General features: G+C 40.6%; 2 protein-coding genes across 3 annotated transcripts in view; both read left to right on the forward strand.

Moving 5' to 3' along the window:
* The window catches only part of Erich1 (glutamate-rich 1), a gene marked incomplete at its 5' end in the record, with an annotated part of 52,793,804 nt that overhangs the window by 34,503,404 nt on the left and 18,268,593 nt on the right, over positions 1-21,807 (forward strand).
* Tnks (tankyrase) overlaps positions 1-21,807 on the forward strand; it is a 146,573-nt gene that overhangs the window by 42,587 nt on the left and 82,179 nt on the right. For all 3 annotated transcript variants that reach the window (XR_015639368.1, XM_087587917.1, NM_001106084.2), the window contains 1 exon segment: positions 8,983-9,078. Coding sequence is in view for 2 of the 3 variants with exons in the window: in XM_087587917.1 (XP_087444043.1) it covers positions 8,983-9,078 (96 nt within the window). In the remaining variant the exon portion in view is untranslated.

Genomic DNA, 21,807 nt, shown 5'->3' on the forward strand with positions numbered 1-21,807 from the left:
ATCTTGCTTTTCTGGTGTGTTTGGATATTCCGTGTTTGCTTTGGTGGGAGAATTGGGCTCCGATGATGCCATGTAGTCTTGGTTTCTGTTGCTTGGGTTCCTGCGCTTGCCTCTCGCCATCAGATTATCTCTAGTGTTATTTTGTTCTGCTATTTCTGACCGTGGCTAGACTGTCCTATAAGCCTGTGTGTCAGGAGTGCTGTAGACCTGTTTTCCTGTTTTTCTTTCAGCCAGTTATGGGGACAGAGTGTTCTGCTTTCGGGCGTGTAGTTTTTCCTCTCTACAGGTCTTCAGCTGTTCCTGTGGGCCTGTGTCTTGAGTTCACCAGGCAGGTTTCTTGCAGGGGAAAAGTTGGTCCTACCTGTGGTTCCAAGGCTCAAGTTTGCTCGTGGGGTACTGCCCAAGTCCTCTCCGCGGCGGCAGCAACTGGGAAGATCTGCGCCGCTCTTTCCGGGAGCCTCCGTGCACCAGGGTTCCAGATGACGTTTGGTGTTTTCCTCTGGCGTCTGGATGTGCACAGAGTGCAGTCTCTTCTGGTTTCCCAGGCGTGTCTGCCTCTCTGAAGGTTTAGCTCTCCCTCCCACGGGATTTGGGTGCAGAGAACTGTTTATCCGGTCTGTTTCCTTCAGGTTCCGGCGGTGTCTCAGGCGCAGGGATCCTGCCGCTCCTGGGCCCTCCCCTACGGGAACCCAGAGGCCTTATACAGTTGCCTCTTGGGCCAGGGATGTGGGCAGGGGTGGGCAGTGTTGGTGGTCTCCTCCGCTCTGCAGCCTCAGGAGTGCCCACCTGATCAGGCGGTGAGGTCTCCATAAATGACTTTTCTGTTCCAGCACAATTTGTTGAATAGACTATTTTCCACAAATGGATCACCGTCTTAGTTACTGTTCTATTGTGAAGAGACACCATAGCCAAGGCAACTTATAGAAGGAAGTATACAGTTGGGAGCTTGGGAAGGTTGGTCATTGCATCACAGCAGGGAGTGTGAAGACTGGCCATGGGACACTGGTGCAAATGGCACTGGAGCAGTAGCTGAGAGCTACATTCTGATCTCCTGGCTGGCTGAGAGAGACAGGTAGACATAGAGGGAGTGAAGGGGATGAGGAGAGACAGAGACAGCCGATGGCCTGGCAGTGGGCTTTTGTAATCTTAAAGCCTGCTGCCAGTGATACCTGTACTCCCACACGGCCTCACCTCCTAGTCCTTTCTAAACAGTTCCACTCGCTGGTGGCTAAGCATTAAGTAGTATGGGCTTATGGGGCCATTCCCATTAAAACCACCACAACCATTTTGTCCTTTGTTGAGAATGGGCTGACTTTGTGTATATTTGCCTTTTTTTGGTGGGATGGCTCAATGGTTAAGAGCACTAGTTCCTCTTGGAGGTCCTGAGCTCACTTCTCAGCACCCACACAGCGACTCACAACCATCTGTAATAGGATCTGTCACCCTCTCCTAGTGTGCATGAAGACAGAGCACTTGTGTACACAAAATGCATGAATAAATAAATCATTTTAAAAATCATTTAAAACAAAAGAAAAGGACTTTGACCTTGAAGCCGCACCCTGCCCTAGGGAATGGTGGTTGCTTGTAGCTAAGGTGACCTAGGAGGCATTTTGCTTCACTAGCTATAGCAGGTTAGTGAGGTCTGTAGAACTCTGTACTCTCTGAAGGCCAAGACCATTTCTCTCCGCATCCTCTCCTCTGATGTACTCTAACCTGGAGCAACAGCACAATGCTTCTAAGCCCCTGTGTCCTCAGGTACCCCAGGACTAGTTCATACCCACATTTCCTCATCCCGAGGTATATGCCCCCTCACGATGTATGGAGAATGTTATTTAAAGTTATTATTTGTGGTGGGATTTGCAACATGAGACATTGGAAAGACCTTTTCCCTGAATCAGTAACTGGCTTCAGAACAGAGGTGTCTTCCATGTGTCCTACTTTGGGTTCTCTTTGCCCTCCAGGTCCCTCCATTAAGTTTTGAGCTGTCTCAGTAGCTACCACTTGAAGTTACTTTTAGTTTTTGCTTTGTTTTAAATCTCATTACTTTTCATTGTTTAGCACCTAAATGAGTTAGTTTAGCACCCAAAATTGAAAATGCTTGTCCCTTAATTCTAATTTAAATCCAACAAGCCAAATTACCATCTACATTAGTGGTGGTTACTTGAAATTTTATGTTTACTGCTAGTGGTAAATCAACTGTTGAGAGCTAAAATCCCTACCATGATAGTTAGTGACCCTCAGTCTCCCTGTTAGTTCTGTACCAGGAAGGTAAAATGTGCCGTGAGTGAAAACATCAAACACTTTGATGTTTGTACAGTTTTTAATGGATGACTTATGGTATTATGTAATATCACGCTATTAAATATGTACTCATGTGGAAGAAACTATCACTATATAATCAAGAGAGTATTGTATATTCCAGTTAAAATGAAAAAACACGGCTTCTGTCACTCGGCAATCCCATGTATTCTAATGAGAGTTCTAAATTGAAGAGTATTAGTTTAAATTTGGTTCTTTAGTATTATATTTTGTAAAGAAGAAAAAATTTTGTTGCTTAGGAAAAAAAAAAACAGATAACAATGGCTGAGATGGTCAGAGGGTAATGACACTTGTCACCAGGCCTCATGACCTGAATTAATCCCTGGGATCCACATGTAGAAGTGATTGTTCTCTTACCTCCACATTGTGTCCCCACCCCAGTAAATGTAGTAAAAAAGCTAAGGACCATTGTGATGAATTTAAAAAAAATACAGAAGTTTAAAAATAACTTTCCTTGGGGTTGGAGAGACGCCTCAGAGGGCTGGGGTCTGTTTCCCGGCACCCATGTGGCAGTTTACAACCATCTGTGATCGCTTAGCTGATCCCACCCTCTGGCCTCTGTGGGCCCGGAATACACATGGCGCCCAAACTTCCATGCAGGCAGAACATTCATACACACTGTGGTGGTTTGAGTAGTTATGGCCCCTGTAGACTCATGTGCTTCAATACGTGGCCCATAGGGAGTGGCACTATTAGGAGGTGTGGCTTGTTGGAGGAAGTGCGTCACTGTGGGGCGGCTTTGAGGCCTTCTGTGCCAGCATGCCCAGGGTGGCCACAGTTCTTTCTGTTGCCTGGGGATCAAGATGGAGAACTCTCAGCTCCTTCTACTGCACCGTGCCTGCCTGGATGCTGCTATGCTTCCCACCATGATGGTAATGGACTAAACCTCTGAACCTGAAGCCGGCCGGCCCTGTGAAATAGTTTTCTTTGTAAGAGTTTCCTTGGTCATGTTGTCTGTTCACAGCAAGAACCTAGCTAAGACACATAAAATGAAGATAACATAATAATCTAAAGGGTCCTGTGTGATTCCATTTTTGAAACTCAGTCTAGCAAATGAGTATTTGCATCCCTGAGAAGTAAGCGGTTTACAAATACTTGGGATCATTGAACACAGAGCCTCGGTTTTACTTTCAGTGTCATCTTAGCAAACACTTTGAGACTCTAAACTCACATGATTGTTAGTTTTTAATACTGTTCTGTTTGCCACTTAAAGAAAACACTTAATCACCTTTGTTCCCCATTAATTTTTTTATTCACTTTGTATCCCGACCGCAGCCCCCTGACCACCCTTGCAATCCCCATATCCCTGTTTACCCCTCCTCTTCCCCTCAAAGACTGTTTAATTGTCTGATATTGCCTGTGGCTAATATAATAGATTCTGAAGTACTTTGTGTTTTTCTAGTATTTGGCACACTGAGGCTTTGCGGTAAGTTTATTATTCTTTTTAATTCGTAAGAACAATGTAGGCGCTCAAATTTAATAGTTAAAAATGAAATGAGACAACATGGCTAAAGTTGTGTTTTCTGAATCTGAACAGATTCTAGCTAAATAACTAGAAATGGAGTAGGAATATCACATATCACAGCTCATTTGGGATGTAATTGAATTATGACTATCTTTTGTGTCAGCTGCTGTAGTTTTTCTAGCTTGCCTACTTGGAAAGGAGATAGAAAAACTGGAAGAGTCGAGATGCCGTGGTTGAAGGTCGGATCATATCTCAGTTGGCTAAAGATAGTAAAAGTTATTTATGACTCCTGAGGTTGAGGCAAGAGGATCATGAGTTGGAGGCCACCTGGGCCATGTCTCAATAAATTAAGTGGAATAAAGTAAGGGAGTTTGAATAGCCATGATACTCATTAATTTACATTCTGGGGTGTTCATGTGTTCCTTTCCCCCTCATACCGTGCTGTGTGTTGTGCTTGCATATTCTGAGAGGTTTGTGGTATTTGTATTGATCATACAACACGAATTCCCAATCACATTTTGTGCCAATAGTTAAATTCCCTTTGATGGTTCCGAACTTGGAAAGTACATTTTGAGGCATCTGAGTTGACACACCCCTGGAGTACCATGTGGCATTCCTGCGATCTGCCACTGTCATCTCTGCTTGTTGTGTATGTCATTCTTCCCTTATTAGAATGTAGTCCCCCGCTGCCAAGAGTACTGTGAAGCACCCACATGACTTACAGTCACGACCTGCTCTGCTGTCTCCACTGCATGTAGAAAGCACATTTCCTCTGCACATTTCCTTGTTGACGCCATTCAGGTTGTCCATAACTCAGCTACTGTGGGAAGGGCTGCAGTGAATGCTAATGGAGAAGCGGCTGCTATGGAGCTTAGATGGAATCTTTGGGGGGACACACCCAGGAGTGCAATAGCAACCGTGTGTGGTAGGGCTGATATTATGGAGGATCTTGTGTTGCATCCTGAAGGGTCTGCATCTTAAAATGTGCTTTAGAAATTCTGAGTAACTAATAGGCAGTGGGTATTGTCAGACACGAAGCTTGGCCTCTGCACACTGTTTTCTCTCTTCATTTACTCCTCTCTGCAGTGGGGAAGACAGATTTAGACCCCTGTTACTTTAATGCAGATACCTTTACCCCTAAATTTTTTGGAGTTAATTTTTTAAATCTATTTCTGATAAGCTTGTGATGGTTAAGTATTTTCTGGTGTGGATTGTGTTAGCAGCAGTTGGTTCAAGCGGTTCAGCCGCTCTTCCCTGTTACTACATTGCTCTGCTGTGGGCCTGCCTGTGTTCAGGTCCGAGGAAGAGCTAGGAGTGACCACAAAATGTTTAAAAGCCATACATTTCAGGCAGGACAGTTATTATATTTGAAACCACCCAAACCAGAATAAAACTGGGCCTAAACAGCCAGTTTCTCTTTCAGTAAGAACGTTATAGATAGAATCCCATTAGAAGGACCAGGGATTTAAGTTCCTTTTGTGGGGAGCAGCCAGGCTTTTAATACTTTGCCTCTACCACTGATTAAAAATTGCTGAATCAAAGTTTCCATTATGTAATTGTCATAGTCTGCTAAGTAAAAATGTTTTCACCTCCATTTAAAGCAGGATCTGGTGTTCAGCCCCAAGAATGAATAACAGGCAGTGCTTTTCATAGTAGCTATTTCTTTGTTTCTTTCCTTTGCACATGCTCACTCAGCAACTAAGCCACAAGTATTTGCCACCTTTGATTCTTGGGTTTGCTTCATGATTGAGAAGCCTTATAAATTTCCAAAATGAACCAATCTGAAATTTCTTTCTGAAATTAAAAACAAACAAACAAAAACCCCCAAGTTTCTGCAAAAGCTGGTCATTTTGATTGTATAGACAAGTATCTGAAGAGGAAGTTAGATAATATGTGGGGATTTAGTAGAGTAGCTTACAGACTTTGGTCCAGCTAGTCCAACAGTGTCTGTCTCTCAATGGGAAGTCCTAGGAATTTAGTTTGTAAGGCTGAGGATAGATGGACTTGGCAATGAGAATTTGCCTCATTTGTCCTCCTTGAGCAAAACCTTTTTCTCCATGCCCTTTGAATAGACTGCTACAAAAAGGTTGGCTCAGATTTAGGGTGGGTATTCTGATCCTACCTCAAAGGATCTAGCTAACTAAAAATCCCTCACAAGTGTGCCCAGCTGCTTGTCTGTCTGTCTGTCTGTCTGTCTGTCTGTCTGTCTGTTTTTTTATAGTTAATTCCAGATTATTCAAGTTGACCACCAGTAATTGCCCTCAGGGTGATAAAATAGCAATTGCTTGATATTGATTATTAGTTTATTCTTTAACTCTTGACTCTAGAAACCTTTAAAAAATAGTCATGTTTATTGCTACATTCAGGAATTAAATGATACACGGCAGTCCCCGTCACCTCCCCACCAGTGTACCTAGGACACGTGGTAAGAGTCACAGTGGATGCCTGAAACCTTGGGTAGTACTGAACCCTGTGTCTGTACTTTCCTGTACACATGTACACACAGAGGAAACTATCTAAGTGATGGATATTACAGTTTAATCTGTGCAAGTTGTCACAGATTAGCAGTGACATCTACTCATAAGAAGTATTATGCTGTAGTGAAAGTTACTGTAAGTAGCTCTAGAGTTCATTACCTTGATATGCAGTAGTAGGGGACTTCTCTCTCCTTCCTCATAGTTTCCGGGAAAGATTTGTCCTTACAGAGATTTGAACTCACAGTTTTCTTTTTAAGCTGAGACCTTTTGACTTCTCGTTTAAAGGAGACATGCTATGCTAAGCTGCTTTTTGACATATTTGAATCACCAGCAACCAACATCATGAATGCTTAACTCTTTGAGGCTATTCCTAAGTAAAATAAGAGTTGTATACATCAGCCCTGCGACGCTTGCTGATAACTTCTGAGTGCCAGAGGGTGGGCAGCATATGCAGTGTGAATACACTAGATAGAGTGCTGGTTCACCTCGTGGATGGATTGAGCAGGGTACTCAGACTGGTGCATGGTGGGAAATGTACATTTCATGCTTTAGACTACGATTGGCTGAAGAAAACTGAAACCATGGAGAACTGCACCTGATGGGAGGATGCCAGAGAAGGTCTACAGATCTCTCTGTGTCTTCCCAAGCATGGCTTGTCTTAATACTGCAAGTGTGAAATTACCCCAGATCTAAGGCGAGAGCTGTGAGCTCTTCCTTCAGACAGCTATCCATTGTAGCGAAGCCATAGCCTTGATGGCTTATGCATCACAGATAGAACAGCTTACAAACATCATGACTCAGTACTTAGTAATATGAACATCGCCTTCCAAATTTGAAAAGAATGTATGGGCTTCAGTGTAGAACTTAGAGTGAATGAAAACTTGAGATTTACTAGTAGTGGCTCAAAGCCCATGATTGTTTTAAACAGCTTCCATGCTGGGCGGGGTCGGCAGGGGTTTGTATCCACAGTTACTTGTTAGGAGTGTGCTCGAGTGCATAAGGACACCTATGTTCTTGGATTCCAGAGAGTCCCCATTGAGTGTTTTTCCTTAGTCACTCTCCTTGGTATGTTTTGAGACAGTCTCTCACTGAGCCTGGGACACACTGATTTGGGTAGACTTGAGACCAGCTAGCTCCAGGGATCCTTCTGTCCCACTTCCTCAGCTCTGCATGGCCGCAGATGCTGCCGTGCCCACCTGTTTACATGGATGCCGAGGACCGGAACCTGGGTCCTCATGGTTGTGGAACAAGTATTTCACCAGCTGAGCCACCATTTCAGCTCTAAAGATCGCGTGTAAGATCTAATAAAATGTATGAGACCGACCCACCCTCCCCAGGATTTTGTAATATTTGCATATATATGTATATATATATATATATATATATATATATATATATATATATATATATAGAGAGAGAGAGAGAGAGAGAGAGAGAGAGAGAGAGAGATGTTTTGAGTCTGGAATCCAGGTCTCAATGTGAGATTTATTTGTGTTAAGCATCTACCGTGGTAGGTGTGTACTCTACCAATGAGTTACATTCTTAGCCCTCATTGCTACAATCCCACGTATGTTAATGAGAGTTCTAAATTGGAGTATTAGTTTAAATTTGGTTCTTTAGTATATATTTTGCTAAAGGATGAAAATTTTTTTTGCTTAGGAAAAAAATGACCAATAGTGGCTAATGAGATGGCTCAGTGGGTAACGATACTTGTCACCAGTCCTCAGAACCAGAATTTAATCCTTGGGATCCACATGTACAAATGATTGTCCTCTTACCTCCACATTGTGTCCCCACCGCAGTAAATGTAGTAAATCCTGCAAGTGATTCGGATAAACTTAGTGCTGTGTAGTTATGTGGTTATGTAGTGCTCAGAGGACTCGCTTTCCTCACGGCTTTGGATTTTGGGGTTTGACAGAAGATAGCTAACCTGTTCTCTGTTTAAAGACCAGATAGCAGAGGTGGTTTAGTGGACGTTAGATACTCACCACAGTGCCCGCCATATTTTATTTACCTGCCATTCATTTATAAGAGGTTCTGAATCTTAAAGATCCTCTGTAGTTTTTATGAAATACCTTGTTATATGCATTTCAGAGACTGGATTTCTAGTTCTAGAAATTTGAAGGAGGATCATAATACAGGAAGGAGATGGTTCTTTTTCGTAGCATGGCTGTAAGAGCTGGAGTTGCATGCATTACTGTGTCTGTTAAACTTCTGGAAGCAAGCCAGTGTGTCTATGGTGAGTTTCATATGTAAGCCCCGAGCCACTAAAAGCCTTGCACGGGGTTACAACCCTTCTGAGAGAGGAAGTGTTTGGAAATTGAGCAGTGAGGCAGCAGCAGCAACAAGCAGTCACAGTGGTAGTAAAGAGAGGGCAGCTTCAGCTAGCGCATCTCGCCGAGCGAGCCAGTGAGCAGGCACACAGCTCCCATACTGCTGCCTTGGGAGGCAAAGCAGGACTGTCCAGGCAGCGTCTAGTTTCATGGTTATGATGTCAAGTCATGTGATAGTACTGTACCATAAGTTGCCAACTTCGCTTTACTCTAGAGAAGATCCTTTGCTGCAGTGCTTTTTTACCCTTTTTCTTTCATTTTTCTTTTCTTGAAAGAGAAAAAAATTGTGCAATGTATGTTTATGCCTACACCATGCCGAGGCGACACTTACCAGTAAATAATCTCTGTATCCCCGAGGTAAGATACTGTTTCTGCTTTCCCTGCACAGTGCTGCTGCAGCACGGAGCTGATCCAAACATCCGGAACACCGATGGGAAATCGGCTCTGGACCTGGCAGATCCTTCAGCAAAGGCTGTCCTCACAGGTAAGGAACCAGAGCTAGTAGGCTGATTTTATAAGATTCTCATGCACTGAATATTTTCTACTAATGAAGCTAAGAAAGTGCCTTATTGATTGGCTATGTATCTTATTAATCGTGTTGAGATATATACCTGTTTATGTATATATGTCATATAGATTGAGATATATTAATTTTCTGCTTATAGCACTGAGAGTTACAGCATTAAATCATAGTGTTTCTCATATTTTGTCAGTGTTATGGCTTACATCACAGTTTTCCTACCCCTCTTCTCAGCTGGTTTTTAAAGCCCTTCACTGTTGAGCAGACAAGGGCATTTGTGTTACTGTGGAAGCAGTTTTCACTGGAAAGCCCACCTGCTGCCCTATCCCTGGGTCAGCAGTTAAACCCCTGGTGCTCTCCTTGCCCACTTTATGTATTTTATTGTATCTGTGCACTTTTCCCCTGAGAGCTAAGTTTTTTGGACTGGGGTAATATATTATCTTTTTACTTCTGATAAGACAGATATGGGGCTTTTTAATTTTATTAAAGTGAATGCTCAGAGCCATCACAGAGGAGACCCTGAGGGTAGAAAGCACCCCTCCTCATGGTCTGCAAGATTATGTTTAACGGCTCGATCCTGAGCTGCTGTTCTCATTGATCTTCGTTCTCAGTGCTGCATTGGCTCTGTTTGTTTTTGTTCTCAGCCCTGCTGCCTTTGCCCTCTTTTACTTTGTAATTTGGAGCCTCTTTGTCACCCAGTACTAACAGTGCTGTTGTAGATTGTGTGGAAGTAAGTGACTCTTAACCACGAGAGATCTGTGTTTAAGTTTTTAGTCTGCTGTGCTCTCTTAATAGAGATTGGGAGGTGAATAGAAGGCATTTATGTACAGAAAGCTTTAAAAATATAGGGAATTTTGCTTAATTACTCTACATGGGAAGACAACTTCCCACTGTGCTAAAATTAATATAATCACTGCTAAATCAGAGTAATCTGATATTTCTCAATTAATTAAAGATTAAATGAGTTGCTGCTGCATGAGGAGAGCATATACTAGAGGAATAAAACTGTTTCAGTCAGTGGAGATCAGGTTAATGCACAGCTTTAAATGATGACATCAGGCCTAGGTCTCCGACCTGCCTAGGTCCCGAAACCTCCAGTCTCTTATTAAACAGCCGTGCCCAACACTATAGCAGCTTTCATGGTCTCTGGCCGGAGGAGAAATACAGTACGGAAACCGCTCCTCTCCGAGTAGCTGACAGTACGTGACAGATGCCAAGCAAGACTGCATTTCTGAGTGTCCTCCCCCTGACCTTTCCTCTTCTCCCTCTCTCTGCCTGCCTGCTCATTTGCTAGGTGCATTTGATGCATCATTGCCTTTAGGACTACTTTTTGAAAGACGTGAGTTTAGACATAAGCTATAACCATAAGAAGCCGCCTCCCAATTTCACTGCAGGTCAGAGAGGATGGTTTTAGGTAGCGCTATGTATGGCATACTGGTTTGAAGAGGCTGGAGCACGCTGGAGGACAGATAGCTTATCTGAAGCGGACTTAGACACTGTCTAGCATTGCACTCTGCTTAGATGGGGAGATTCTACATTTTTCTTAGTTAATAAAACTACTTATACCGGCACAGTTCCTTTTAAAAAATATTCTTAAGGCAACTTTTCTTTCAGTTGTGGTTTAAGGCAAAAAGTTTAGAATAGTAGTTTTCTTGGAAATATAAACCATTCTACTGCACATTCATGCTTTCCAACATTAATTAAAGAAACATTCAGGTGAGCTGTTTCAGAGTGTTTCATCCCATATAGGCTTGTTACTAAGGGGTTCTTTCTGATGGGGTTATGAAGGAAATATTATTTCCCAAACTAAATTTTATAAGTATTGATATTACAAAGGGAAGTGGGCTCAGGACATGGTCCAGTCTTGTCTAGTAAATGTAACACCCACGTTCAGACCTTATCACATTCTCCTAAAAGAGAGGGAGGCTCTTGAAAGGAATATCTTAGAGGTGTTAGACTTATTCTGAGTTTCATTTTTATTCCAGATGAGTTGCAGTACCGTTATATAACTTGAGAGTGATTTTCTTTCTTTAATTTCCCTGGCGGTATTTAGTGCTGAAAACCTGATAGTTTATCATTTATGTTACAAGTTTGCTATGTTAGCCAAACAATGTGCAGGTATACCTTAAAGCTAGTTACCAAAGAGGAAGTGTCCTTTATAGAACATTAACTGTGTTTGATTGATTCTGTTTTTACATAAAGACTGCTGTAAAAAGCAAGCACAGACTGTCAGTCTGAGTCGACCATTAGCTTTTGCTTTGGGTACCGCCATTAGACATTTGAAAGAGGAGGCTAATTGGAAAGACTGGTTCAAATATTTGCTGAACTGTCTGAGTGAATGATGAAGTTTATAGAAGTCTAAAAGGTTTTAGCTTTTGTTAATTACCTGTGTTCTAGGTAATCAGCTGGGGGACTTGAAAACAGTGAGGGCTTGTTTGTATGGTTTTTGTGTTGGGTTTTAGAACAAGTATATAAAATGTCAAAGTTTATAATGTAAATATTATTGAACAAGATATTTGGTGTGCTATAATTTTAGATTTTTAAGAGTAACAGTTTAGACTTTTTCTGTTTATAAAAAATACATTTGGAAATAGAGGGAAGTAAGAAAAACACACAAAAAAGATCATAATTTTCCCTTAGAGATGGCCTTGATATACTTGGTGTAGCCTTTCCTTTTCTACTAGTACACAGCAATGCATGTTATGTAGTACTGAATAGAATATGTACATATACATACATTTGTGGTTTGCTAATGGCATTCATATGTAATATGCAGTATTTGATGTAGTGGTATGTGAGCCAGGGCTTGGAGTTTTATAGACAAGCACTCTACAGACTCCTATTTTTTGCTTTTATTTATCTTTGTGACTTTGAGATCATCAGTTTCACCAAAATTGTGCTTCTTTACCGTATTCAGGCTTAGCACATAGAAATGGGTGTTTCTGTTCTTGTCTTGGATGTATTTGAAGGTTTGTTTATATTGCATGTGGTATAATCATGGGAATGCCTAAATGTGTTAAAAAGGCATTGTTAGCCAGGCACTTGTGGTGCACACCTTTAATCTTAGTACTCAGGAGGCAAAAGCAAGGCTGATCTTTGTGAGTTCCAGGCTAGCCTTCCTCTACAGAGCAAGTTCCAAGGCAGCCAGGGCTGCACAAACCCTGTCCAGAAAAAAATCATGAAAAGAAAAGACATTGCTTCTTAGCAGGTCTAAGGAGGACTTTTTCTGGGTTGGGGATTTAGCTCAGTGTGCTTGCAAGGCCCTGGGTCCGGTCCTATGCTCCCCCCCCCCCCCGGGGGGGGAGGATTTTTTCCCCCTATGTAAAGTGAAAAAAAAAAAAATCTCTGAGAAAGGCACTGTGGAAAGAATGGAGGGTGTCAGTGGGATGAATCAGGCGAGGTGAAAACTGGTTAAGACTGAGAGTTTAGGGAAGGGTAGATGGCCCAAGAAATGTTTATCTTTGGCAAGATCAATGCTAGACCATGAACTACGTGTGTTTCTGTGGTCACAAGGTAGGCCGGGAGATTGGCCCTAGACCCTTCCTAGTTAATATTGAGAAACAAAAATAAGGGAGAAGGATGTTTTGCACAGAGGAGCCTGAACACGAAATAACCCTGCTCACTCTTGTAACCCCAGCATGTGGTAGACTGAGGCAGGACCCTCACTGCAAGTTTGAGGTCACCTGAGCTACTGCTTTAACCTGAGCTCATTGTACTTCTGAGGAAATCCTCATCTTTGGTGCTGGGCAGCCTCCCTGTGCTGCAGAGTGACTATGCTCAGCACCTCAGACACTGTTGATGTGGAGAGCACCTGTAGAGGCTGGCTCCCTACCCCACTGCTTCTTCAGGCAAGCAGAATCATTCATGAGGACTTTAAGGATCTGGACTCTGCCTGCCTAGCTTTGACCACTGTGGGTTTACTCAAGGAAAGGGCTTCTCATTCTTTGTGTACATGTCTCATCCACTTTCTTGATGTTAGGTGTACGTACTGTACTTTCAGATCCCTGTACCTCCTGTTTCTCACCATCTTATGCCTTAGCCTTGGGACCCAAATCTTCATCCTCTTTCTTCCTTGACAACTAACTATGGGGCTCTGAATGCCAGGTCTCTTCACTGTAGCCAGGGCATTCTTTATAGCGTCTAAATCAGGATCCTATTCTCTAACATATTCCCATCACCCCTGGATAAAACCAATTGTTTTCAGCTATGGCCTGTCATGATCTTGCTCATGTCTTGCATATTCCAGTGTTTTATTCTCTGTTCCCTATTTTCATACAGTTGGATGTTTGTTGTTTCTGAGACACACAGCTCTTCTCTTTGTCTGAAGTAAGCCCTACTATAGAACTTTGTGACTCACCAGTTAGCTATCTGTCCAGCTGTTCTACCATCCTGCCTCCTGTTCATGAACTAATCTTGTTTCTTCATGAATTTGTTGATACCTGGCATGTTTTGTGACCTTTATTTGCTTGTATTAATAGAATGAAGATTGAACTCAGGACTTACAGTGTATTGAGTGATTAGATCTAACTTTTGGTAACTGAGCAAATGACAGAGAAGATCATCATTAGTCATTAATTGACATATCATAATCTTAATTTTTAAAAAAAAACATACATTTGTGGATGCTTTGCCTGAATGCATGTCTTTGTACCATATGTGTACCTGTGCCTGTGGATGTAAGAAGAGAACATTGGATTCTTAGGAAGTGGTGTTACAGACCACTGCTTTATAGGTGCTGGGAATTAAACATGGGTTCTTTGGAAGAACAGAACGTTCTCTTAACAGCTGAGCTATCTCTCTAGCTCATAATTTTTTGTTTTTAAATTATTTATTTAATGTATATGAATACACTGTAGCAGTCTCAAGACACACCAGAAGACGGCATCAGATCTCATTACAGATGGTTGTGAGCCCCATGTGGTTGCTGGGAATTGAACTCAGGACCTCTGAAGAGCAGTTAGTGCTCTTAACCACTGAGCCATCTCTTTAGCCCCCTCCAGCTCATAATCTTAATATATTTTCTTCTTTATTAAAATTGTTTTGGACTACTTACAATTGATGTACTGCCTTTTGAACCATAAGTGTATATGATATTAAAAATGTTTGAGTTATTGATAGAGACAGGTAAAATAATGTAAATAGACCATATAAGAGTTCTTGTCAGAAACACCCATATAACTTCATAATTTCTAACAATGTTGGATGACCCCAGCACTCTAGTATTTCAGGCTATTCAATATCAACTGTTTTTATGTATATTTAAAGTCATCAAGCTTATGTCATCAAAACCAAATGATGGCACATACTTGTAAGACCAGCCTTGACCTTTGTGGGAGTGAAGGCAAGGGATAACAAGCTCAAAGATGTCCAGTGTCCTTTGTCAGAGAGCCCCAGGGCAGAGAATTAGAGCCAGGTGATCAGATTGGATACTTGCCTTGTTCTCTCCTCTTAGCATGAAACTCCTGTCCTAAAATTGTGAAGCAAAGCCCAGGGCACTTGGATAGTTACTGTGATATTCTTGGTACTAAATTCGCAGTTCTGTACATTTTTGATTAGAAGTTTGACCAAATTGCTATTTTAAATGGTTCTTTTAAATTTCATTATGGTAAACTTACTAGTTTTTGCTTTGTGGGGGGCATTGTGGTATTGGACATTAGAATTTAGGCATCATCATGTTAGGCAAGTGATTTACTATATAGCCAACTCCCACGTTTGTTTATGTGTTATAGATGGTGCTAGAATTTATTAATGTTTTGCTGTTGTAAGATTACTAGCTCTTTCCTTGAAATTTTGATGTTGATCCCATTATAGATTCGTGTACATATGTAGCAGATAGTATAAGGAGACAACCCCCACCTCATACTCTTTATTACCCTCCCTAGTGGTCATATCTTGTAAAACTGTTTCACAAGTATCACAAGGAGATTTTGATACCGTATGTTGGTATATAGAATATCTACACCATACGGGTGTTTGCTGTGTTCTAGTTATGTACTGTTGACTGGGGTAGTCTGAAACAGGAGACTTTCCCTTTGCTCTCCCTCCATCACCACCCCCCACCCCTGACCCTGTTTTTTTCTTTAAGGAGATTGTGAAACATGCCACCCCCCCAACTTCTCCCCTTTTTGTTAGAATAAACTTCTAACCCTTTGGGCCTGGTGCTTTGTTACCTTAATTGTTTAATACAGATAGGACAGTCAGGTTATGTATTTCTCCTTATGTGGCTCCTGGTAGGTCTTTCGAAGAGTTATGCTGAGTTATGGTTAAGTGAACACAAATTTGTGTATAGAGTTCTTTAGTGTTTTCCTGTGTCTTACAGGCTGCTGTCCTTTCTAGACTCAGCAGTGATATTGTTTCTTCTTGATATTTGTCATTTGTATTTTTCTTTGTCAGTTTCATTGATATTTTAAAAACTTATTAATTTCAAGTGTTTTTCTATTTTGACATTCCTTCTTTCCTTTTCTCTACACTGAGCCTGCTTTTCTTTTCTTGATGTTTGAAGAAAGAAAGTAGAACTTGACCATGTGTGGCTTTTTCCTCTAGCATGCCTTCACTGTTAAGAAGTTTGTTCTAAACATTCCTTCTACTGTGTCTCATAACTGTTGCTCTGTTTTTATAGTTATTCAGTTTGATATTCTTTTAGCATTAAGTAATTCCTCCATAATCCACAGACTACTTACTGATGTTTGATCTTAAATATTTGAAGGTTCACTGTTACCTTTTTATGTTGCTTTCGTGTGGAGTTGAGTTCTGGGAAAATGCTGTTTCATTTTAAATTCTTTGGGGTATTTGGTTTGTATTTTGTTCATTTCATGGTCCATAGTGTGTTCTCTATTGGTGTAAGTTCTGTGAGTATGATAAAAGAACGTGAGGTTGATAATTGTATCCTAGATGTGTTTGCTCTGTGTCCTGATTGAGTTTTCTCTCTAGTTTAATCAATTAAGAGAGTGGTAGTAAAGCTTTAACTAAAATTGTAAATTTGTACCTTCCTTTAAGTTCTGTCTGTATTTGCTTCAAATGTACTGCATTTTTGTAATCTGGTGCATGCATATTTAAGATAGCATGTTTCATGGTGAACTAGCCCTGTTTTCCTTATGTCAGGACTGTCTGATCATTTTCTTTATTCTAAATTCTACTTAACTGATAATGATATGTCTCTCATGCTTTAAAAACATACTTGCAAGGCATTTATCTACCTACTTACTCTTAACCTACCAATTCATTCATTAGATTAGAATTAATTTCTTTCACACAAAATTAATTGGGTAGTATTCTGTCTTTCTACCAGGTTCTGTTATTTTAATTGGTGAATGTAGATTTCCCCAAGGCTCGAGGTAGATTTCTGACTCCTAGAACTTTAGTGTAATATATTTGTGTTATGATAATTTATTAGGTAGCAATAAGAAACCGTAGACTATTGATTGTCCCTTTTACTTGATTTGCAATGATCGGCCTGTAGCAGAAGCACTCATTTCTGTTGACACTATACATTGTTTGTGTTGTGAGATTGTATCTTCATTTTACTCTGCTCTGGCAAAAGAACTGCAAGAGGGAGAGGTACTGCCTCCTGGTATGAGCTGTGTGTAGGTTCATGCCTGGTCAGGCACCCAGAGCAGAGGGAGTGGATGTCCGCCTCCTTTCCACACTGCTATTGATAATTTTGTGGTTGGATACTATTGTTTCTCACTACATTTATTTGTGTGACCTCCACTGACATCATGGTGCTGACCTCACACCAGTGAGAAAATGTAGGAGCATGTTGGGCTTTCTAATTCAAGCCTGGAAAGATTGCACATTTATGGTCGTCACTGGCTTTTGGTTGGCATAGGTGGGATAGGCTATGTATTTGGAGGGTATTTAGATATGAAAGGTATTTCACTGGAGAACGCTGGCTGCTTTGCACAAGTTGCCTGTCTTGATAGGTTTTGTTTGGTTCTCAGAGGAACGTAGGGGTCATGTTAGCTATGGCAGTTGATATTTCCAAGTTCCCAGCCTTTTTAGTTCCCAAGGTTTAGGATATAAAGAGTTAAGAAGAGCTTGGGAACGGAATACTATGTCGTTCCTTCTCCTGAAGTCCTACTTGGTTGAGCTTCTGTCTACCTCTTAAGATTCTCTTATTTTTGTTTGACGCATCACATGTAAATTTTCTAAGTGTGCTTACTGATAGTAATAGGGAAAATGATATTTACTCTATTTTCCCAGCGATCTAAACTACTTTGATATATGTACATGAATGTTTCGTTTGCATGTATAGGTGCACACTGGAAGAGGGAAATGGATCGCATACAATTTTAGACAGTTGTAAGCTACCATATAGGTGCTGGGAATTGAACGTTGGATCTCTGGAAGACCAGGAAGTGTTCTTAACCACTGAGCCATCTCTCTAGTCCCATAATTTTAGGAACCAGCAGGATGACTTAGTGGTTAGGAGCACTTGCTGCTCTTCCAAAGGACTCGGTTTAGTTCTCAGCACCCACACAGATGATAGATAGTTCACATCCATCTGAAAGGCCACTTCCAGGGTGTTTGATACTCATTTCTGGTTTTTCACAGGCACTTGTACAAACATACATGCAGTCAAAATCCCCACAAATGCAAAATAAAAATTACCTTTGAATCTCCTTTGAGAATTGAGGATTTTTTTTGCTTTATTTATTTATTTACTTGCTTTTTTGTTTGTTTGTTTTGTTTATTAAAGACAGGGTTTCTCTGTGTAACAGCCCTGGTTATCCTGTCCTAGAACTCATTTTGTAGAGAGGACTGGCCTTAAACTCATTTTGTAGACCAGACTGGCCTTGAACTCACAGAGCTCTGTTTGCCTCTGCCTCTCAAGTGCTGGGATTAAAGAGAACTGAGAATTTTATACAATGTATTATAATGATATTTATCTTATTTCCTCCCAGATCTACCCACCCCTTCATACTCACCTAAAGATTTGTTTTTATTTATGTGTATATGTGCATGTTTGTATGAGTATATGCCATGAGCATGCCAGTGCTCAAGGAGGAAGCCAGGGGAAGATGTTAGACCCCCTTGAATTGGTATTACTTGTGGTTGTCAATAGAACATGGGTGCTGGGAATGAGACCTGGGTTTTCTAGAACAGTTTGTGCTCTTAATACCTAAGTCATCTTTCTAGTCTCCTGAAAGTATTTTAATCAGTCATTTCTACTCGTTACTCTTGATACTATGAAGATCTATGAGAATAATCAGCTTGAATTTCTGTGATATTCCTGATTTTCTAAATCTCTCCCAATTAGGGTCCAAGATATAAGCAATTATAAGATGCAATGAGATAATATTGGATCACTGGTATTGTGATATTGACAAGCAGGTAATATAGAGAATTGCTGAATGTTTTAGCTTTTAAAATGGAATAAAAGTAAAATTATGATTTTAGTATTTACTGTTCCATTTACTAATTGTGATGAAAAATAAAAATTGTTAACAGCCTAATGTTTTATCAGTTGATAATGGGATGAGAGCACAATCCCATAATCTTCCCTTGTGTTGGCCTCTTCCTATGCTGTTTACTAATTCCATCTATTCTTTGACTCAGTTTTAAGTTTAAAATAGTTTAAACTTAAGTTTAAAAAGTTTAATATAAATATAATTATATATATAATTTATATATATAATTTTGAAGAAGTAAATTTCAAAGACCTTAAAGAGTTACTGAACATATGGCATGAAAATTTTATCATTAAAAAAGATTCTGATGTTATTGACTATTAAAATTATGGGAAAGATCACTTAGGTTTGAGGAAGCACTGTTAATTATATAGTAATGTAATTGAATTCTATAATTAAAGTAAGTAGCTTGCTGTTGGAGAGTTTACTTGTGGCCTATGCAGAATACCATCTTTCCTGTTCTGCCTCAGCCTTGCTGTGCCCAGTACCAGTGTTGCTGTATAATGTTATGCTGAGGCTGTGGAGTCTGGGGTAGGATATGAAATGTTACATTATCCTAAAAACAAAAACCACTTTCACATCTCTACTAATGTGTTTAGGGATAGCTGTTCTAACACCTGTGTAATGACATCTCCCAGCATGCTTTCGGTACCAGTGAAGAGAATGTCAGCTGCTAATAAAAGGCTAACTCAGTTACCCTCATCTACTTAGCAAGCCATTGGATCATCAGTCCCTGACAGCCTTAGACTGGGAAAGCATATTACTGGAATCCCAGGGGACATAGTACTCTTAACTTAAACCTTCTGCTAAACAGATCTTATCACTGGCAACACTTTTATATCCAAATGGGGTAGAGGTTAAATGGTTAGAGGATGCAGTAGTTAATTATAAAGGGAAATTTGTGCATGCATGCCACAGTTCATTACTCTTCCCATCCCCACCTGTTCCTGTTTTCAATGACTTCATTTATGTATTGCCTGATTCTCATTCCTCCTAGTATTAGATTCTTGAGAAGTAGAATTCTTTTTGCTTATTGTTATGATCATAAGCCTCAGTGATATACCTGTAAAATAAATTAGTCAGTAGATGGATAGTTATTGATAGACTAGAACAGACTTATTATTAACAGTGTAACAATTTTTTATGGGAGAGAAAGCATGACTACGTGTGAAGAGAATTGGTCACAGTCTGTGTGAGCAGGAATCAGAGATGAATGCTGGGGGGGCAGCCCACTTTGTCCTCCTCCCTGTTTTATAGAACCTGGACCTAGACCTATGTTCTGGTGCTGCCCACATTCTGGAGGATCATCCCTCTCAGTTAAAGCTCGGTGGAAACACTCTCACCAGCATCCCCAGATGTCTGTCTCTTAGGTGATGCCAAATCCCGGCAGGGTGATAAAATCAAGTTTTACAGTAATTTTTATGTAGATTTACCAGACCTACCTAGTCAGACCCCACTCTCATGCACACACCCTTACACTTGCCTTTACTGTATCATTAGTCAGTTACAGTATGTGGTGCTTCGTGGCTCAACTCTTCATGATATATTCTCTCCTAAGAACAAAGATACTAGCCAAAATGTAACAATCATAATTGGGAAATAAAGCATTAGTGCAGTATTATCTCAGGTATAATACAGTTCATCTTTCTACTGTTTTATGGAAATGGTTCTTGACTTTTTCCAGTAATGCCTGGTAACTGTATTTCTTCAGTTTTTGAACTCTGAACCTTTTTATAAACATTTAAAAGTGGCCTGTCATTTGCTCTGTCTTTACCTAGTAGTTACCCCTTCTTTACAGAGTCTACTGTAACATTTGCCTCGCTCACCCACCTCCCCCCTCACCGCCCTTTCAACACTTTCTGCTCTTTGCTTAGTAATGCCACTGCTATCTCTGTTCCTTAGACTTGCTGGGATGCAGGTAACAGTTACTGACTGTTGTGCATCCTTTATATCAAGCGCTTGAAAAACATATCGTAAAGCTGTTTTAAATGACAGGAAAAGGTGCAGTAAGACTTTATCTCTTTCTTTCAAAAACACGCCAACCAGTACTCTTCTGAAACAACTTTAATATATTGGAAATTCAGACTAGATTTTGTAACATTGTTTTTCAGTCACAAAATATATAAGCAATGGGTTATCTATTTTTAATTACAAAAATTGTAGTCTACCTAAATGGCTAGTGACCAGTATTTTGTATGTCCAATAGAGTATTTCACATATATAAAATAGGTTCTCTGTGAACTATTGATGGGTTAGTCTCAAGGTAGACTTTTAAGATGAGTATGAAAAGGGATTTATGATATGACATTCTTTCTGTAAGCAACAATATGTAGTAGGTGGCTCCTTGTGTTTTGGTTTTGACATCTTTATGTTATCTCTAGCCTCTCCATGTATCAGAGTTATGGTATGTCACTACTGTGTGGTTTTTGTCTTGGACACGGCCTTCCTTGATCTCTTGGATTATCCTACTCTAGAGACAGCATGGTGCTGTATTTTGAGCGACTCTCTAGGGAGGCCTGTAATGTGGCACTGGAGTACCTGCCCAGTCAGACAACCTGAGGCCTGCCAGCTGTATCCTGTGAAGGCTGAAGTCTATTTCCAGTGTCAAGTCTTGTTGTCCTCAAGCTTGTCCTGTAGCTTAGATGCAGCCCTGAGATGCTGAGTCAAAATCATTCAGCTAACCATTCCCAGATTCCTTTGTTCTTGTAGCTACCAACCATTGAGGTGAATTAATTGTTTCAGCAGAAATAGATTCCTAGTATATAGTGATGTGTTTTTACTTAATCATTTAAAAACTTTTTCCGTTTGTAAAATGAAACACAGGAATGATAAACCAGAAAACATTAAAATTGATAATATTCAAGAAAGTTGAAATGTCAGAAAGGAAGCCTGAGAGAAAGGGAGAGGAAGACGGAGGGAAAACATGAGAATCCAGAGGTATTCCTAGAGGGTACTGTTCTGGGGAAAGCTTAACCAGGAAGTCTGCCATGCTTGCTAAGGAAGTCGGGGATGAAGAGGAAATCCCAGGCTGTGAATACAGACAAGCTCTCTGTATTTCAAATAGTCACATTTAAGCCCCATTTCAATGTGTCGTCACCAATGAGAGAGAGTCAGATACATCTTGTGTGTAAGCAGGGGTGGTACCTGAGAAGACACCAAGACAGTTGCCATGTGTCTAGGGCATGGACATATGGACATACATGTAGAGAACATAGAAGCTCACGGGCACATTGCTGTCCTGTCAGGCAGGAATCTTCTGTGTTCAGTTTTCAAATTCTCTGCG

Source organism: Rattus norvegicus, chromosome 16 (genome assembly GCF_021556685.1).
Source record: "Rattus norvegicus strain SHRSP/BbbUtx chromosome 16, alternate assembly SHRSP_T2T, whole genome shotgun sequence".
Lineage (NCBI taxonomy): Eukaryota > Metazoa > Chordata > Mammalia > Rodentia > Muridae > Rattus > Rattus norvegicus.